Source organism: Etheostoma cragini, chromosome 3, assembly GCF_013103735.1.
Source record: "Etheostoma cragini isolate CJK2018 chromosome 3, CSU_Ecrag_1.0, whole genome shotgun sequence".
Lineage (NCBI taxonomy): Eukaryota > Metazoa > Chordata > Actinopteri > Perciformes > Percidae > Etheostoma > Etheostoma cragini.
In genome coordinates, this window is record NC_048409.1 from 16917493 (window position 1) to 16931697 (window position 14205).

General features: G+C 37.8%; 2 protein-coding genes across 3 annotated transcripts in view; both read left to right on the forward strand.

Moving 5' to 3' along the window:
• The window catches only part of cul3b (cullin 3b), a 15538-nt gene extending 12679 nt beyond the window's left edge, over positions 1-2859 (forward strand). For both annotated transcript variants that reach the window (XM_034867322.1, XM_034867323.1), the window contains exons 14-16: positions 1218-1404; positions 1815-1960; positions 2207-2859. In XM_034867322.1, coding sequence (XP_034723213.1) covers positions 1218-1404; positions 1815-1960; positions 2207-2338 — 465 coding nt within the window. In that variant the 3' untranslated portion in view covers positions 2339-2859. The remainder of the gene's footprint in view (positions 1-1217; positions 1405-1814; positions 1961-2206) is intronic.
• Positions 2860-5638: 2779 nt separating this feature from the next.
• The window catches only part of LOC117942346 (protein FAM124B), a 12396-nt gene continuing 3829 nt past the window's right edge, over positions 5639-14205 (forward strand). Inside the window, exons 1-7 of the mRNA XM_034867760.1 lie at positions 5639-5672; positions 6329-6473; positions 6885-6916; positions 7035-7244; positions 7621-8016; positions 8662-8858; positions 9953-10115. Coding sequence (XP_034723651.1) covers positions 5639-5672; positions 6329-6473; positions 6885-6916; positions 7035-7244; positions 7621-8016; positions 8662-8858; positions 9953-10115 — 1177 coding nt within the window. The remainder of the gene's footprint in view (positions 5673-6328; positions 6474-6884; positions 6917-7034; positions 7245-7620; positions 8017-8661; positions 8859-9952; positions 10116-14205) is intronic.

Sequence of the window (14205 nt, forward strand, 5' to 3'; positions counted from 1 at the left end):
GACCACATGATTTTCTCCCATGACTCCTCTGGATCGTCCAAATGGTCATTGGCAAACTTAAGACGGGCCTTGACATGTGCTGGTTTAAGCAGGGGAACCTTCAGTGCATGATTTCAAACCATGACGTCTTAGTGTATTACAAACAGTAACCTTGGAAACGGTGCTCCCAGCTCTTTTCAGGTCATTGACCAGCTCCTCCCGTGTAGTTCTGGGCTGATTTCTCATCTTTCTTAGGATCATTGAGAGACATTGAGCCCCAGTCCGAGGGAGATTGACAGTCATGTTTAGCGTCTTCAATTTTCTAATGATTGCTCCAACAAGCTGCTTGGCAATTTCCCCGTAGCAGGTCTTTGAGGGTTTAGAATTATAGCTGATAGACAGGTGTTTAAATACTTATTTGCAGCTGAATCAAACAAATAAATAGTTAATAAATCATACATGTGATTTCTGGATTATTTTAGATTATGTCACTCACAGTGGACATCCACCCACGATGACAATTTCAGACCATGATTTCTAAGTGGGAGAACTTGCAAAATAGCATGGTGTTCAAATACTTATTTTCCTCACTGTATATGAACTCCGACTTATGTCTGAGGAATCGGGTACCAACATTGTCCGGAGTTTACCTTGCACACATGTATCACATAACAGGAGATTGTCTGTAACAGATGCGTACTATCTTACTGGAAATACTCTATTGGATTTAAACGAGGGCTGGCATTTGGGTAAATTAGGCAGCAGACGGACCATTAAGCAAATTACACTCCACCATGGAGTCATTATACATCCTCAACAACCAAGTCGCTTGCCGTTCTTCGAATTTGATTTTGGCGTAAGCCTTACCAATAGAAGTTCCTGAATCTTGTTTGTCATAATCAAGTGTACTGGCTTGCTGTACATTTTTAAACATTCTCAGATATTACAAAGACTTTGTACTAAACTGGCAGGGTAAACACTGTTTGATGTACAATCCGACCGATTTGGACAATTGCATGCTCGCATGCAGCTTCACTGGGTAATGTCTAGATGATTTCAGGTAATTGTATGTGTGAGAGCCGCTTATTCCCCAAGTTTGACAAAAACGAAAGACAAACAACCTGTCTATTGAACCAATACAATTTCAGGAAAAAGGCAGTTTTAGATTCTTGCTATTCTCTGTTACAACTTGCTTATTGTTTTATTGTGATCCCGAACATGATCTTTTCACCCTGTAGGAGATCCAGCAGGAGACAGACATTCCAGAGCGGGAGCTGGTGCGAGCGCTGCAGTCTCTGGCCTGTGGGAAGCCCACTCAGAGAGTTCTCACCAAGGAGCCCAAGTCCAAGGAGATCGAGAATGGCCATGTGTTTACAGTCAATGATCAGTTTACCTCCAAACTCCACCGTGTCAAGATCCAGACAGGTAAACAAAATCATTGAGTCTTCTTAACACCTGCACAGTAACGTATTTTGAATTTCTGATGGATTGTTGAAAGTTGTCTTGTACTTTCTGAAGATATGAAACAGTTCATGAAATTGCAGCCCTAAACTGTAATTCAGCCTTAAAGAGAAGGAAAGATATTAGGTTGTACGATATTTTGATGTAATGTCATATTCTAATGTCATGGCATTCAGTAAACAATGAAATGCATAAGCCCCATGTACCACATGTGTACATGTGTAAAACAAGTTAAAAAGTACCTGTCGTCTCATCACAGTCAAATCATTGTAAGCACTTATTTGGGAAAACAACATAGATACCTTCAGCCACACTTTACTATTTTTCTTTTTTTTTATATATATAATCTATTTCCTTTGTTGTACACCACCTAGTGGCTGCGAAACAAGGGGAGTCAGACCCGGAGAGGAAGGAGACGCGACAGAAAGTGGACGACGACAGAAAGCATGAGATCGAAGCAGCCATCGTTCGCATTATGAAGTCCAGAAAGAAGATGCAGCACAATGTTCTAGTAGCAGAGGTCAGTCAGCTGAAATGGTTTCATTAGCACCAACATTAGCATATTTCTACTTGTACATTTTATTCCCTTTAGTGAGGCTGCTCGTGATGAACTGTATGATGTAAAAGAAGTAGTCCTCAGCACAGAAATGTTGTCCTACTTATAATATAAGGAATGGTAATAAAACAAGAGTATTAATAATAATGATGATAATGTTGTCAAAAGTAGGATGTGCTGATGTTGTTACTGTTTTTGGTGTCTTCGCAGGTGACGCAGCAGTTACGAGCACGATTCCTCCCTAGTCCTGTAGTCATTAAGAAGCGCATTGAAGGACTCATTGAGAGGGAATATTTGGCACGAACACCGGAAGACCGCAAAGTGTACACTTACGTAGCATAAAACAATGAATTCAATGAAAGCTAACATCGAGTTGAGTGAAACAGAGCCTTGTTTTTTTTGGACTGCATTGCGTTTCAATGAACTTGGAAGTGCTTTCATCATTGATTCTGGGAAACACTGGGAAGCTTACATTTTCTTCCATAAAAATGTGTAAAAAGAAAAATAATGCAAAAGATGGAGAAGTTTTCTAGCTATGTTAGATTTCTTCTGCTGAGAGAAATGAAAGAAGGGGATCTAGTTTTGTACAAAATCATGTTTCTTGTGGCCTTTGGAAAGAATTGGGAGAGCCTGTTTGCAAATTAACTACGTGCTGTTGAGAACGAGCGTAAACATGTTAAAGCAAACGTGCGGCTACTCGGAGACCAAGAAAACATTTGAATTCACTCCCCTGTTTTAAATGTTGATGTCAATGTGTTCTGTTTGTTTTTTGTAGCACATTGATGGCTGTACAGGTTGGCAGACATGTTTGGCCTTTTCCTCTCAGAGGATTTTAAATTTAAAGAAGAGGACAAAGTGTTAACTGGTACAGACCTGGTTTACAACAGCAGTAAAAGACAGTACTGGGGAAAAGATGAAGAGTGCTTAATTTATGTTGAAAATATGTCTGTTTTTGAGGTTGTTTTTAATGTCTGAAATGAATTAAGTGCACCTCACATACCTGAAATATTTAATGCCATTTACAATATTATATTCATATCATATTTCACTTCACGCCTGCTGTATGATCAGCCAAAAAAATGATCTCCTCTCCGAATGGAAGGTTCCTTGTGGTGCAGCTTTCAAAGCAGAATTCTTTTTTTTCATTCTCAACTGCATTTTCAAATGGGTGGAACCAGTCTAGCGCCATGTTCTAATGTGTACAAATGTAAAATATTATTGTACTCACTGCAAAGGTGGATTGTACAGGGCCTTGTTTTCATCATATTAAATGTAGAATAAAAAAAACAAATGAAGGGATGAGTTTTTTTCTTTTACATCTTTCATGCAAAGGCCTTGGCCAACCTCAGAAGTACTCTAGTTTCTAACCATGATTAAAGCTTAGCTTATTGTTCACAGGCGGAACTTTGTTGGCCACTGTACATTGTTTACGACAGTATTTTGAGATGGAAGTGCCACTTTTTTTTCTTTTCAAGAAAACAAACTTGCTTAAAATGTTGAAACTGAGAGCTGTAGAGCAAACTGTCTGGTCACTTTGAGGGCTATAGTTTGTGTTGCTGTCAATTCATTGTGTTACACTGGGAGGTGTTTCCAGTATTTTATATCATAATATATTATGACATCACTTTTCCCAACAACACAAGCCCCACAGTGGTAGAATTTCCATCTTACAAACTCATGCTATGTAAATTGATAAGACAGTGCTGCCTCAAACACTCTAATCCCACCAAGTTTAGTTGAGGAAGTTAACACACAGACTCTCATTCATATGCACCAACCTAATGATGGGCTCTACTGCAGTATGGTCACTGGTGCAGTATGCACGTGTGCTTTCTTAAGCAGGGGGACCTTGCCTGCGCTGCAAGATCTCAGTCCTTTGCAGCGTAGTGTGTTACCAACTGTTTTCTTGGGGACTATGGTCCCAGCTGCTTTGAGATCATTGACCAAATCCTCCCATGTAGTTCTGGGCTGATTCCTCACTGTTCTCATGATCATTGCAACTCCACGAGGTGAGATCTTGCATGGAGCCCCAGGCCGAGGGAGATTGACCGTTCTTTTGTATTTCTTCCATTTGTGACCACCAATCGCACCAACTGTTGTCACCTTCTCACCAAGCTGATCTGCAATGGTCTTGTTGCCCATCCCAGACTGTTTTAGGTCTACAATCTTGTCCCCGACATCTTTGGAGAGCTCTTTGGTCTTGCCCATGGTGGAGACGTCTGTGGACAAGTTTCTTTTATACAGGTAACAAACTGAGATTAGGAGCTCTCCCTTGAAGAGTGTGCTCCTAATCTCGGCTCGTAACCTGTATAAAAGACACCTGGGAGCCGAAAATATCTCTAATTGAGAGGGGATCATATAATTATTTCCTTCATATATATGCATATCAATTTTGTCATGTCAACATTTTTGACATGCATTTTTCTGGATTTTCTTATTTTGTCTCTCACTGTTACTCTCACTCAAATAAATCTACCTTTTAGATTATAGACTGATCATTTCTTTATCAGTGGGCAAACGTGCAAAATCAGCAGGGGATCAAATACTTTTAACCGTCACTGTACAGATAGATAGATAGATGGACCTCACTAATCCCAAATCTGAAAATTACTTTGTTAAAAGCAGCGAGGAGCAAATTACAAGGACACACATACTTACTCACACATAAACCAAAAATACAAGAAGTATACTAGAAATTATAAATGAGATTTAAAAAAAAAATCAATAAAAGGATGAAATAAAATAAGATAGCAAAAATTAACCAAAAAAGCCTGAGCAACTACTGGAAAATATACTTAGATGGATGAACAAGAATGTACATGTAGGCTATATACACAAGTGTAGAAGACAATGTACAACCTACATACCAAGTATGTATATCACAAAATAAAATATGTATAACGTTAGATAGAAAATATGATGTGGCCAGAGTGCAAGTAGCATCACAGTGCAATATTGCAATGTGTGAGGTAATGAAATATTTCTCTCACACATCTCTGAATTGTTGTACAGTTTAATGGAGGCAGGAATGATTTCTTCGAAGCTGTCGAAGCCTCTTGGAGAAGGTGCTACGCTGGTGGACCAGTGTGAGGTGGAGATCTCCAGGTCCACGATATACATGTATGATAATCTAACACCAGGGGCTCGAAGCCTGACTCAAAACATTTGACGCCATATTGGCAGGTGCTGCTCTCGGGGAGCTATTGTCTGGTTGATGACAAAACTGGCTCGGGGCATTGAGTAGACAAGTGGAAGGAATGCATGACAATGCAGGGTTTTAAACTAGGCTACTGTCAAAAAGTCATCTCTCGCTAGAAAATTCAGAAAACTTGTGTAAGTTTAAGACACAAGGCATTTTCTTTTAATTTATTTTTGAGGTACATTTCTGAAATTTTGCCTAATCCGTCAAGTCCGACATTTTGAGTTAAATTGCGACACTGTAGCACATGGTTGAATTGTTATGAATTATAAAGTTTATTGTCTGTTGTAGCGCCACCACCAGGACTAGCACATAACCTGCATTGATTAGATTTTGCAAAGGACGGATGTCTGGACGGGTGCAATTTGTGTTGAGTTTTCTTGCAAGATAACATGAATTTCTTAGGAAGAAGAATAGCCTACTGGCAAAAAAACAACAACAATATGGTCCACGCAGCTCAGCTGCTCCGCCTACATGGTAGCCTAATAAGCTGGTTTTAAACACAGCATTATTTCACAGTGATGGTTAAATTGCACATCTACCTATTTGTATCATGTGTTAATTTGTTTAATATTGAACACTTTGAGTTTCCATGCTTTAAGACGTATTTTATTGGACTGCATTAGTTTTTGCTAGGTAACGTTATAACCAAGACTGACATAAATTGACATGTCTTTCACAGATCTAGTCAAAACCCGCGGCGTGTTGCAAAAGCGAGTTTAATGCTCTTAACAAGGTATTAACAAAACAACGTCTTTAATGTTCAGGGTTTAGAGCCTCCCCTTCATACGTCCCCTGCACTTCTAAATCTACCAGCCCGTCTGGACTGTCTCCTTTGTCTTCTCATATTGTTGGTTAGACGCATGCCATCTGCTCCATGGTATTATAGGCGGATTTTGATTGAAAGCAGCACAACTTCTGTGGGTCCCTTTCGCCAAGACTTTAGCCTCAGTAGCTACCTAAACTTAGTCCAGCATGCCAAACGTAATCTAGGGCACATCCAGTTTGAGTTTTTTTTCCTTCAAAATAGCCAGAGCCTGTTCTGTATTGTAACATAACGGAGTATCGTTGCCCGGTGACGTCAGCGTCCCAGCCAAAGAGACCCCCTTTTTTTTGTTGCAGTCTGTGATAAGGATGCTTTTCACTCTCAGCCCGGACAGTTGTAAACGCCCTTCAAGCTTTCTGTGCAGATGGCTCGACTAAATGTGAAAGAAGTCGAGTGGCGGTGTTAAAGAGAGCCGACGATGAAAACGTGGACTCCGGAGCTGAAACTGGCGAGTGAGTCAACTTGTGTCAGCGTTAGCTAACGGGGCTAACGTTAGCTAGCCCATAAGCCATTGAAACCACAATGGAAATTCGTTTAGACCAAGACAGTGAATCCTGAACGTGGCTAACATTTCAAACCAGACACTTAACTGTTATTTTAACTTCTTAGATCTTTACTATAAGTGTTTTAAACGGTTGTAGCTACTCTTCAATGTATTTTCTCATAAATTGGCTGTTTACGCTTATGTTAGCTAACAACAAATAATGTGTTGTCATGGTGACCGAAGGGGCATAACTGTCTACGGTTGTTTCCAAGCCAGCCACCACACGATGGAGACAGATATTTGTCTTTCCTCCAGCCAATGTAAACTCCAAAAAGTGTTTGAGAATGAATCACTCATGTGCTAATTGTGTCTTATTCAGATCTGACTGCAACAGGATGTCATCATCTGGCAGTAAGTATTCCTTAACTGATGCAGAAGTTAAAGAGGCACTCCAGTACTTGTACAGGCTGTACCAACAGTAAAACTGTAAATTTAGTGTGTGTGTTTGTGTGTGTGTGTGTAACCCTAGTTGAGCATATGACCAGTCGGGTCAGGCAGCAGCGGCAGCAGCAGCTCCTGCTAATGAACTTGCATCTGCTGGCCAACCCTGGAGACTCACTACTGCTGCAGCACACCCTGGATCGCCTCATCCGTTGGCTCTGTCCAAGCTTACACATCTTCCATGTGTCAGAGAGGGCCTCTCCATTTAGAAGTTACAACCACCTCTGTCCTGTGGCAGGTAAGGATCCTTACTCTGTGGTCTTGTATTTATCATACTTACATCTAAGATAGTGATAGGTTCTCAGGTATTTAATTGGCAGGGATGCAACACTATGTTGTGCCTGTACAACCTCATTGCACATTCTGTTGTATTAACCTCCAAAAGAGGAAAACGTATTTTTTTTGTGAGAATAAAACATGTTTACAGAAATTTAAAGCATTTTCATGTAAAAAACAAAAAAAACTAAAATGTGCTTTTAATTGATTACTACATTTTACCTGTCTCTGTGTATGGAGTAAACGTGTCATCCCACAACGAGCTGACTTTGATGCAAACTACATCTTTTTTTATTTAAGGTTTATTGAGAATAAATCTATTTCCAAAAATGTTTCAGGCTACCCATCTCTGGCCATCACCTTCTTCCTCCATGAGGCCTATGGAGAGGAGCGAATCCTCAAAGTGCTGGACTTCTTTCAGCATCCACCCTGGCAGTACCACCACACTGAGACCTGCGGAAGCCAAACTGGAGGGATCCACATTACCTCCAGCAGCTCCCCCGCCAATGCCATGCTGCAGCCCTACCTCCTGCCCAGCAGAGACTTCTATAGTTTGGGTGCAGGTATGCCTGTGTGGGGGGTTCGACCAGTCCACTGTGGAGGTGAAATTCTACGTGTGACACTTTACAGTGGATATGACAACTATGAGGATGCTGTGCGGCTCTATGAGACAGTGCTGCAGCGACAGGCAGAGGAGCAGAAGACTGGCTTCTGCTGGTTCACTCTCCACACAGGTATGTCCCGTTGCCCTTTGGTTTTCATAGTATTTATATTCTAAAGCACTAACAATTAAAGGGCCCATGTCATGGTGCTCTTTGGATGCTTTATATAGCCTTTGTGGTCCCCAAATACCATATCTGAAGGCTATTTCTCAAAATTCAGCCTTGGTGTAGAATCACAGCCACCAGAGCCAGTCCCTCAATAACCTTTCCATAGTATGTGCCATTACTGAGCCATTTTTGAGGAGGAGAGGTGGGGGGTGGCCTCGACCAACTGCCACTTTGCTCGTTTGAAAGCCATGGTGTCTCTATCTCATGGGTGGGCCAAATTCTCTGGGCAGGCAAAGCAGAGAACGAGGAGGTAACCTTGCCCCTTATGACCTCAAAAGGGGCAAGATTCCAGATCGGCCCATCTGAGCTTTCTCAAAGGCAGAGCAGGATACACAAGGCTCGGTTTACACCTATCCCCATTTCTAGCCACTGAGGGACCATAGGCAGGCTTGGGGAACGCATATCAAAGTAAAAAAACCTCATAGAGTGAAATTTTCATGCCATGGGACCTTTAAAGCATTCATGTCAGGCTTTAAGGCTTAGTTTTTTTATTATTATAAGAAGGAAAGCAAATAGGCCGGGAAGTGACACAACTTGTTTTTCATACAGAGCCCGGGCTGTGTCTGCAGCTGGCTTTGAAACAGTTGTCACCGGGGGTTAGAGTGGAGGCATGCAGCTCTGCCGTGCTGCAGTTTAGTGTGGAAGAAATCGGCCAGCTAGTCCCTCTGTTGCCCAACCCCTGTACCCCTATCAGCACCACACGGTGGCAGACAGAAGACCTGGATGGCAACAAGGTTCTCTTTCAGGTAAGTGTATAAAAATACACCATCAAATGTGCAAAATGTTATTGGTTGAACAAAAAATGTTTAACGTGTAGATTGCCAGGATCCAAGGAATCAAGGGAATAATAAGTAAAATAATAATAATTTGATTTTGAGGGGAAGCTCAACATAATTAAACAGCTACAAATATATCTTAGCCAAGGAGCAAGGATTCTTTAGCCTGTTCACACCACAGAATAATCAGTGTAGACTATCAGGGTTACATCATTCAATAGCTCAGAATAAAGAAATGAAGCTTTTAACAGACTAGCCCCTTAAGATAATAGCCTGGTGCTACCAGACACATTTCACTTGTACAGAGACTCTAGACACTCTCCATTGACAAGTGGTACTCTGTTGAAGTTTAAAACTATTAGATCTGCCCAGAGCCACTTTGGATCTGCCATAACCAATCGCTAACGTTTGGTTGCAACGTCGGCTTAGCATTGCTAGTGTTCGCCTTAGCTAACTCCTTCACCATTAACGGAGCAAGCTGGAAAATCAAGTTTTTCCCAAACCCCCCCGAGGAGGGACACAACTACATGGCCACCATCAAAACTCAGCAAAGGTTGTTCTTGCTGGGGCTTTAACTTCTGGATATTCAACAGCGATGCCACAACAGACCGAATGGCTTTGCTCGCATCTTTCTCCGCTGCCATTACAGAACTACTAAACTAAACAAAAATGAACGAACAACCTCAACATCTGCGTTCTCAGCCATTCCCTTTGTTTGCTGATCAAACGGTTAAGATTTGAAAATGTACTACATTGAAGACTATATTGAATATACCCCAAACCCAGACATAGTACTGAGGGAAAATGAAAATTGAGCCAAAGTATGTAGGAGGGTGGAGCCAGGCTAATAAGATAAAACAACATTAGTTCAATCTTCGTGTGATGATGAAATACAAAATGTTGGATGAACGTTGTTGCTGTTTTTCACAGAGCCAACTAAAAGCTGCCAGAGTAGCCATGTGTTAAATGTGTACAGTAATTCTGTCAAAGTTACTTAACTTGCTTAAACTCTTTAGTCCTGATGTAAATCATAATCCCTCTCCTTCTGTCCCTCTGTGCCCTAGGTGAAAACCCCAGCTCAACCTCAGCGGCCTTTGACCTGTGCTTTCCCCCTGACATGCCCCAGCGTGTCCCCTCGAGGAATACAGCTCAGGAGCTTGGGACAGGGCCACAACGTGTCGCCCTGCAGCCTCACAGCGCCCCTGCCCCGGCAAACACACAGGCAAGGTAAGTACACAGAGGTTCAAACTGTGTTCACAGTGTTTTTTGTTGATGTTTTTGACTATAGATACTATGACTTTTTATGATATACTGTAACATACTATACTGACATTTTTATAACATTTCATAATACTACTATGACTTTTTATGACATTTTTATGACACACAATACTATGACCTTTTTATGAATTACTATACTGACTTTTTAACAGTTGTATGACATACTATACTGACATTTTTATAACATTTTATGACCTACTATGATTTGTTATGACATTTTTATGACACACAATACTATGACTTTTTTATGAATCACTACACTGACTTTTTAACATTTGGATGACATACTATACTATTAAGTTATATGACATGCTATACTATGATTTTTTTCATGACATGACATTTTAATGACATACTATACTATCACTTTTTTATGACATACTATGCTATGACCTTTTATGACCCACTATACTATGACTTTATTGATTTTTTTATGATATACTATGACTTTTTTTTTTTAGAAACTGTACTGTGGCTTTTTATGACCTTTTGTGACATACTATACTGTAACTTTTTCATGACACTGTTATATGTCATAGTATGGTATGTTGAAAAACTCTTTAAAAAGTCATGGTAAAGTATATAAAAAAATGTGCATAGTGTAGTCTGTCAAATAAAAGTAATAAAAAAGCATAGTATAATATGTCAAAAAGTCATAGTACAGTACGTGAAAAAAGTCATTATGTTTAGGATTGAATCCTCATCCTCAAATCTTCATTGTTTAGCAGCTTATCTCACTGAGCTATTTCTAAAGTATGTCAAAAAAAGTCACAATACAGTATATTGAAAAAATCTTTAAAAGTCATACTACAGTATGTCTGAAAAAAGTCATAGTATAGTAAAGTATGTCAAAAAACTCTTTTAAAAAGTCATAGTAAAGTATATAAAAAAAAGGCATAGTATATTCTGCCAAATGAAAGTTAAAAAAGTCATAGTAAAGTATATAGAAAAAAAGCATAGTATAGTATGTCGAAGAAAAGGCATAAAAATGTCATAGTATAGTACATCAAAAACGACATAGTATAGTATGTTGGAAAAAAGTCATAGTGTGGTATGTTGAAAAACTCTTTAAAAAGTCATAGTAAAGTATATAAAAAAGGCATAGTATAGTATGTCGAAGAAAAGGCATAAAAACGTCATAGTATAGTATGTAAAAAAACTCATAGTATTGTATGTCAAAAAACGGCATAGTAAAGTATGTCGAAAAAATTCATAGTTTAGTATGTCGAAAAGAAGGCCTGAAGAAGTCATAGTATAGGATAGTATAGTGAAAATAAGGGATACAAAAAGTCATAGTAAAGTATTTTCAAAACAGCATTGTATAGTATGTCAAAAAAAAGGCATACAAAGGTAATAGTATAGTATGTTGGAAAAAAGTCATAGTATGGTATGTTGAAAAACTCTTTAAAAAGTCATGGTAAAGTATATAAAAAAAGGCATAGTGTAGTCTTTCGAATAAAAGTAATAAAAAAGCATTACTTTTTTGTGTGTGTATGTCAAAAAAGTATTTTGAAAAAACTCTTTAAAAAGTCATAGTAAATTACAGTATATCGAAGAAAAAAAAGGTATAGTGTAGTCTGTCAAATTAAAGTAAGAAAAAGTCATAGTATAGTATGTCAAAAAAACTCATAAAAACATTATAGTATAGTATGCCAAAAAAGTCATAGTATAGTATATCAAAAAACACCATAGTATAGTATGTTCGAAAAAAATCATAGTTTAGTATGTTGAAAAAGTCAGATTATGTTGAAGAGTTGATCCCTCAACCTCCAATCTTCATTTTATCTCCAGCAGCTTATTACCAAGCTATTTGTTAAGCTCTTAATGCACTGGTTTGGCACTGTACTTATTGTTCATATTACGGAAGACGTAAAAAGTCACAGGAAAGTATGTTGAAAAAGATCTAATAAAGTTCATAGTAGATTATGTCAAAAAAACGTCATAAAAAAATCATATTATAGTATGTAGAAAATAGTCATAGTATAGAATGTTGAAAAAAAGTCATCAAAAATGTCTGAGTATAATATTTAGAGAAAAGTCTTAGTATATCAGAAACAAGCCATAGTACATTTTGAGTTGAACCCTTATTCCCAATTCTTCACTGTCTAGCATTTTAGCTCACTGAGCTATTTCTGAAGCTCATAATGCAGTAGTTTAGCGTTGTATTTATTGTTCACATCACGGAAGACAAAAAAAGTTAAAGTATAGTATGTCAATCAAAGTCACAGTATAGTATGTCGAAAAAGTCACAGTATAGAATGTAAAAAAAAAGTCATAAAAGGCAAAGTATAGAAAGTTGAAATAGTCCTAAAAAAGTTACAGTATAGTATGTCTAAAACGAGTCATAAAGAGTCATGGTATATTATTTTGAAAAAAGTGTTTAAAAATTCATAGTACAGTATGTCGGGGAAAAGAGTCACAGTATAGTATGTCAGAAAAGTTTTAAAAGTTATAGTAAAGCATGTTGAAAAAAAAGTCTTATTATAGTATGTCGAAGAGTTGAACCTTTAACCTCCTATCTTTATTCTATCTCTAGCAGCTTATCTTACTGAGCTATTTCTGAACCACATAATGCAGTTGTTCGGCGGTGTACTTATTGTTTACATTACTGATGACCTAAAAGTACAAATTCATAGTATAGTATGTCAAATAAGTCATGAAAATCCATAGTAGTATGTTGAAAAAAATACAGTATGTTGAATGTCCCTCAACCTCTAATCTTCATAAAATCTCCAGAAGCTTATCTCACTGAGCTATTTGTGAAGCTCATAATGCATTGGTTCAGTATTGTACTTATTGTTCACACTACGGAAGACAAAAATTTCATAGTATAGAATGTCAAAAAAGTCACAAAAAGTAATAGTATAGTATGTTGAAAAAGTTACAATATAGTATTTAGGAAAAAAGTCACTGTATAGCCTGGTAACCTCCAATTTTCATTTTATTTCCAGCAGCTTATCTCACTGAGCTATTTCTTTAGCGCATAATGCATGGGTTCCGCTGTGTATTTATTGTTCACATTACTGAAGACGTAAAAAGTTATAGTAAAGTATGTTGAAAAAGGTCTAAAAAAAAAGTCGCAGTATAGTATGTTGAAAAAAGTCCTAAAAAGGCAAAGTAAGTGAAGTCGAAAATGTCTTTAAAAAGTTACATTATAGTATGTCGGAAAGAGTCATAAAGTTATATTATGTATGTATGTATTGAACCCTCAACCTCAAATCTTCATAGTTCGGCAGCTTATCTCACTGAGCTATTTCTTAAGCTTAAATGCACTGGTTTAGCGTTGTATTTATGGTATACATTACGAAAGACAAAAAAAGTTTAAAAAGTCATACTATAGTAAGTCAAAAAAATCTTTAAAAACTCACAGTATAGTATGTAAAAAACGTCATGGTATAGTAAGTTGACAAAGTCTTAAAAAAATTATAGTATAGTATGTCAGAAAAAAGTCATAGTATAGTATGTTGAAAAAATAGTCACAGTATAGTTTGTCCACAAAAGGCTTAAAAAGTCATAGTACAGTATGTCTGAAAAACGTCATATTACAGTATGTCAAAAAAAGTCATAGGATGTCAAAAAAGTCTTTTAAAAGTTACAGTATAGAATGCAAAAAAGTCATTAAAAAGCATAGTATAGTATGTTGAAAAAAGGCATAAAAAAGTCATAGTATACTGTTTAGAAAAAAGTCATAAAAAAGTTATAGTAGGTTGAAAAACGGCATAGTATAGTATGTGGAAAAAGTTTTTAAAAGGTTACAGTATAGTATTTGGGGGGGAAAAATCTTTAAAAGTCATGGTATAGAATGTCGGAAAAAGTCTTAAAAAAGTTATAGTATAGTATATAGAAAAAATCTTTAAAAGTCATAGTAAAGTATATTAAAAAAAGGCATAGTATAGTCTGTTGAATGAAAGCAATAAAAAAGCAAAGTATAGTATTTTAGAAAACGTCATGGTATAGTGTCAGAGAAAAGGCATGAAAACGTCATAGTATAGTATATAAAAAAAACTTGGTGGCTGGAGAGAGGCCACTTCACCTC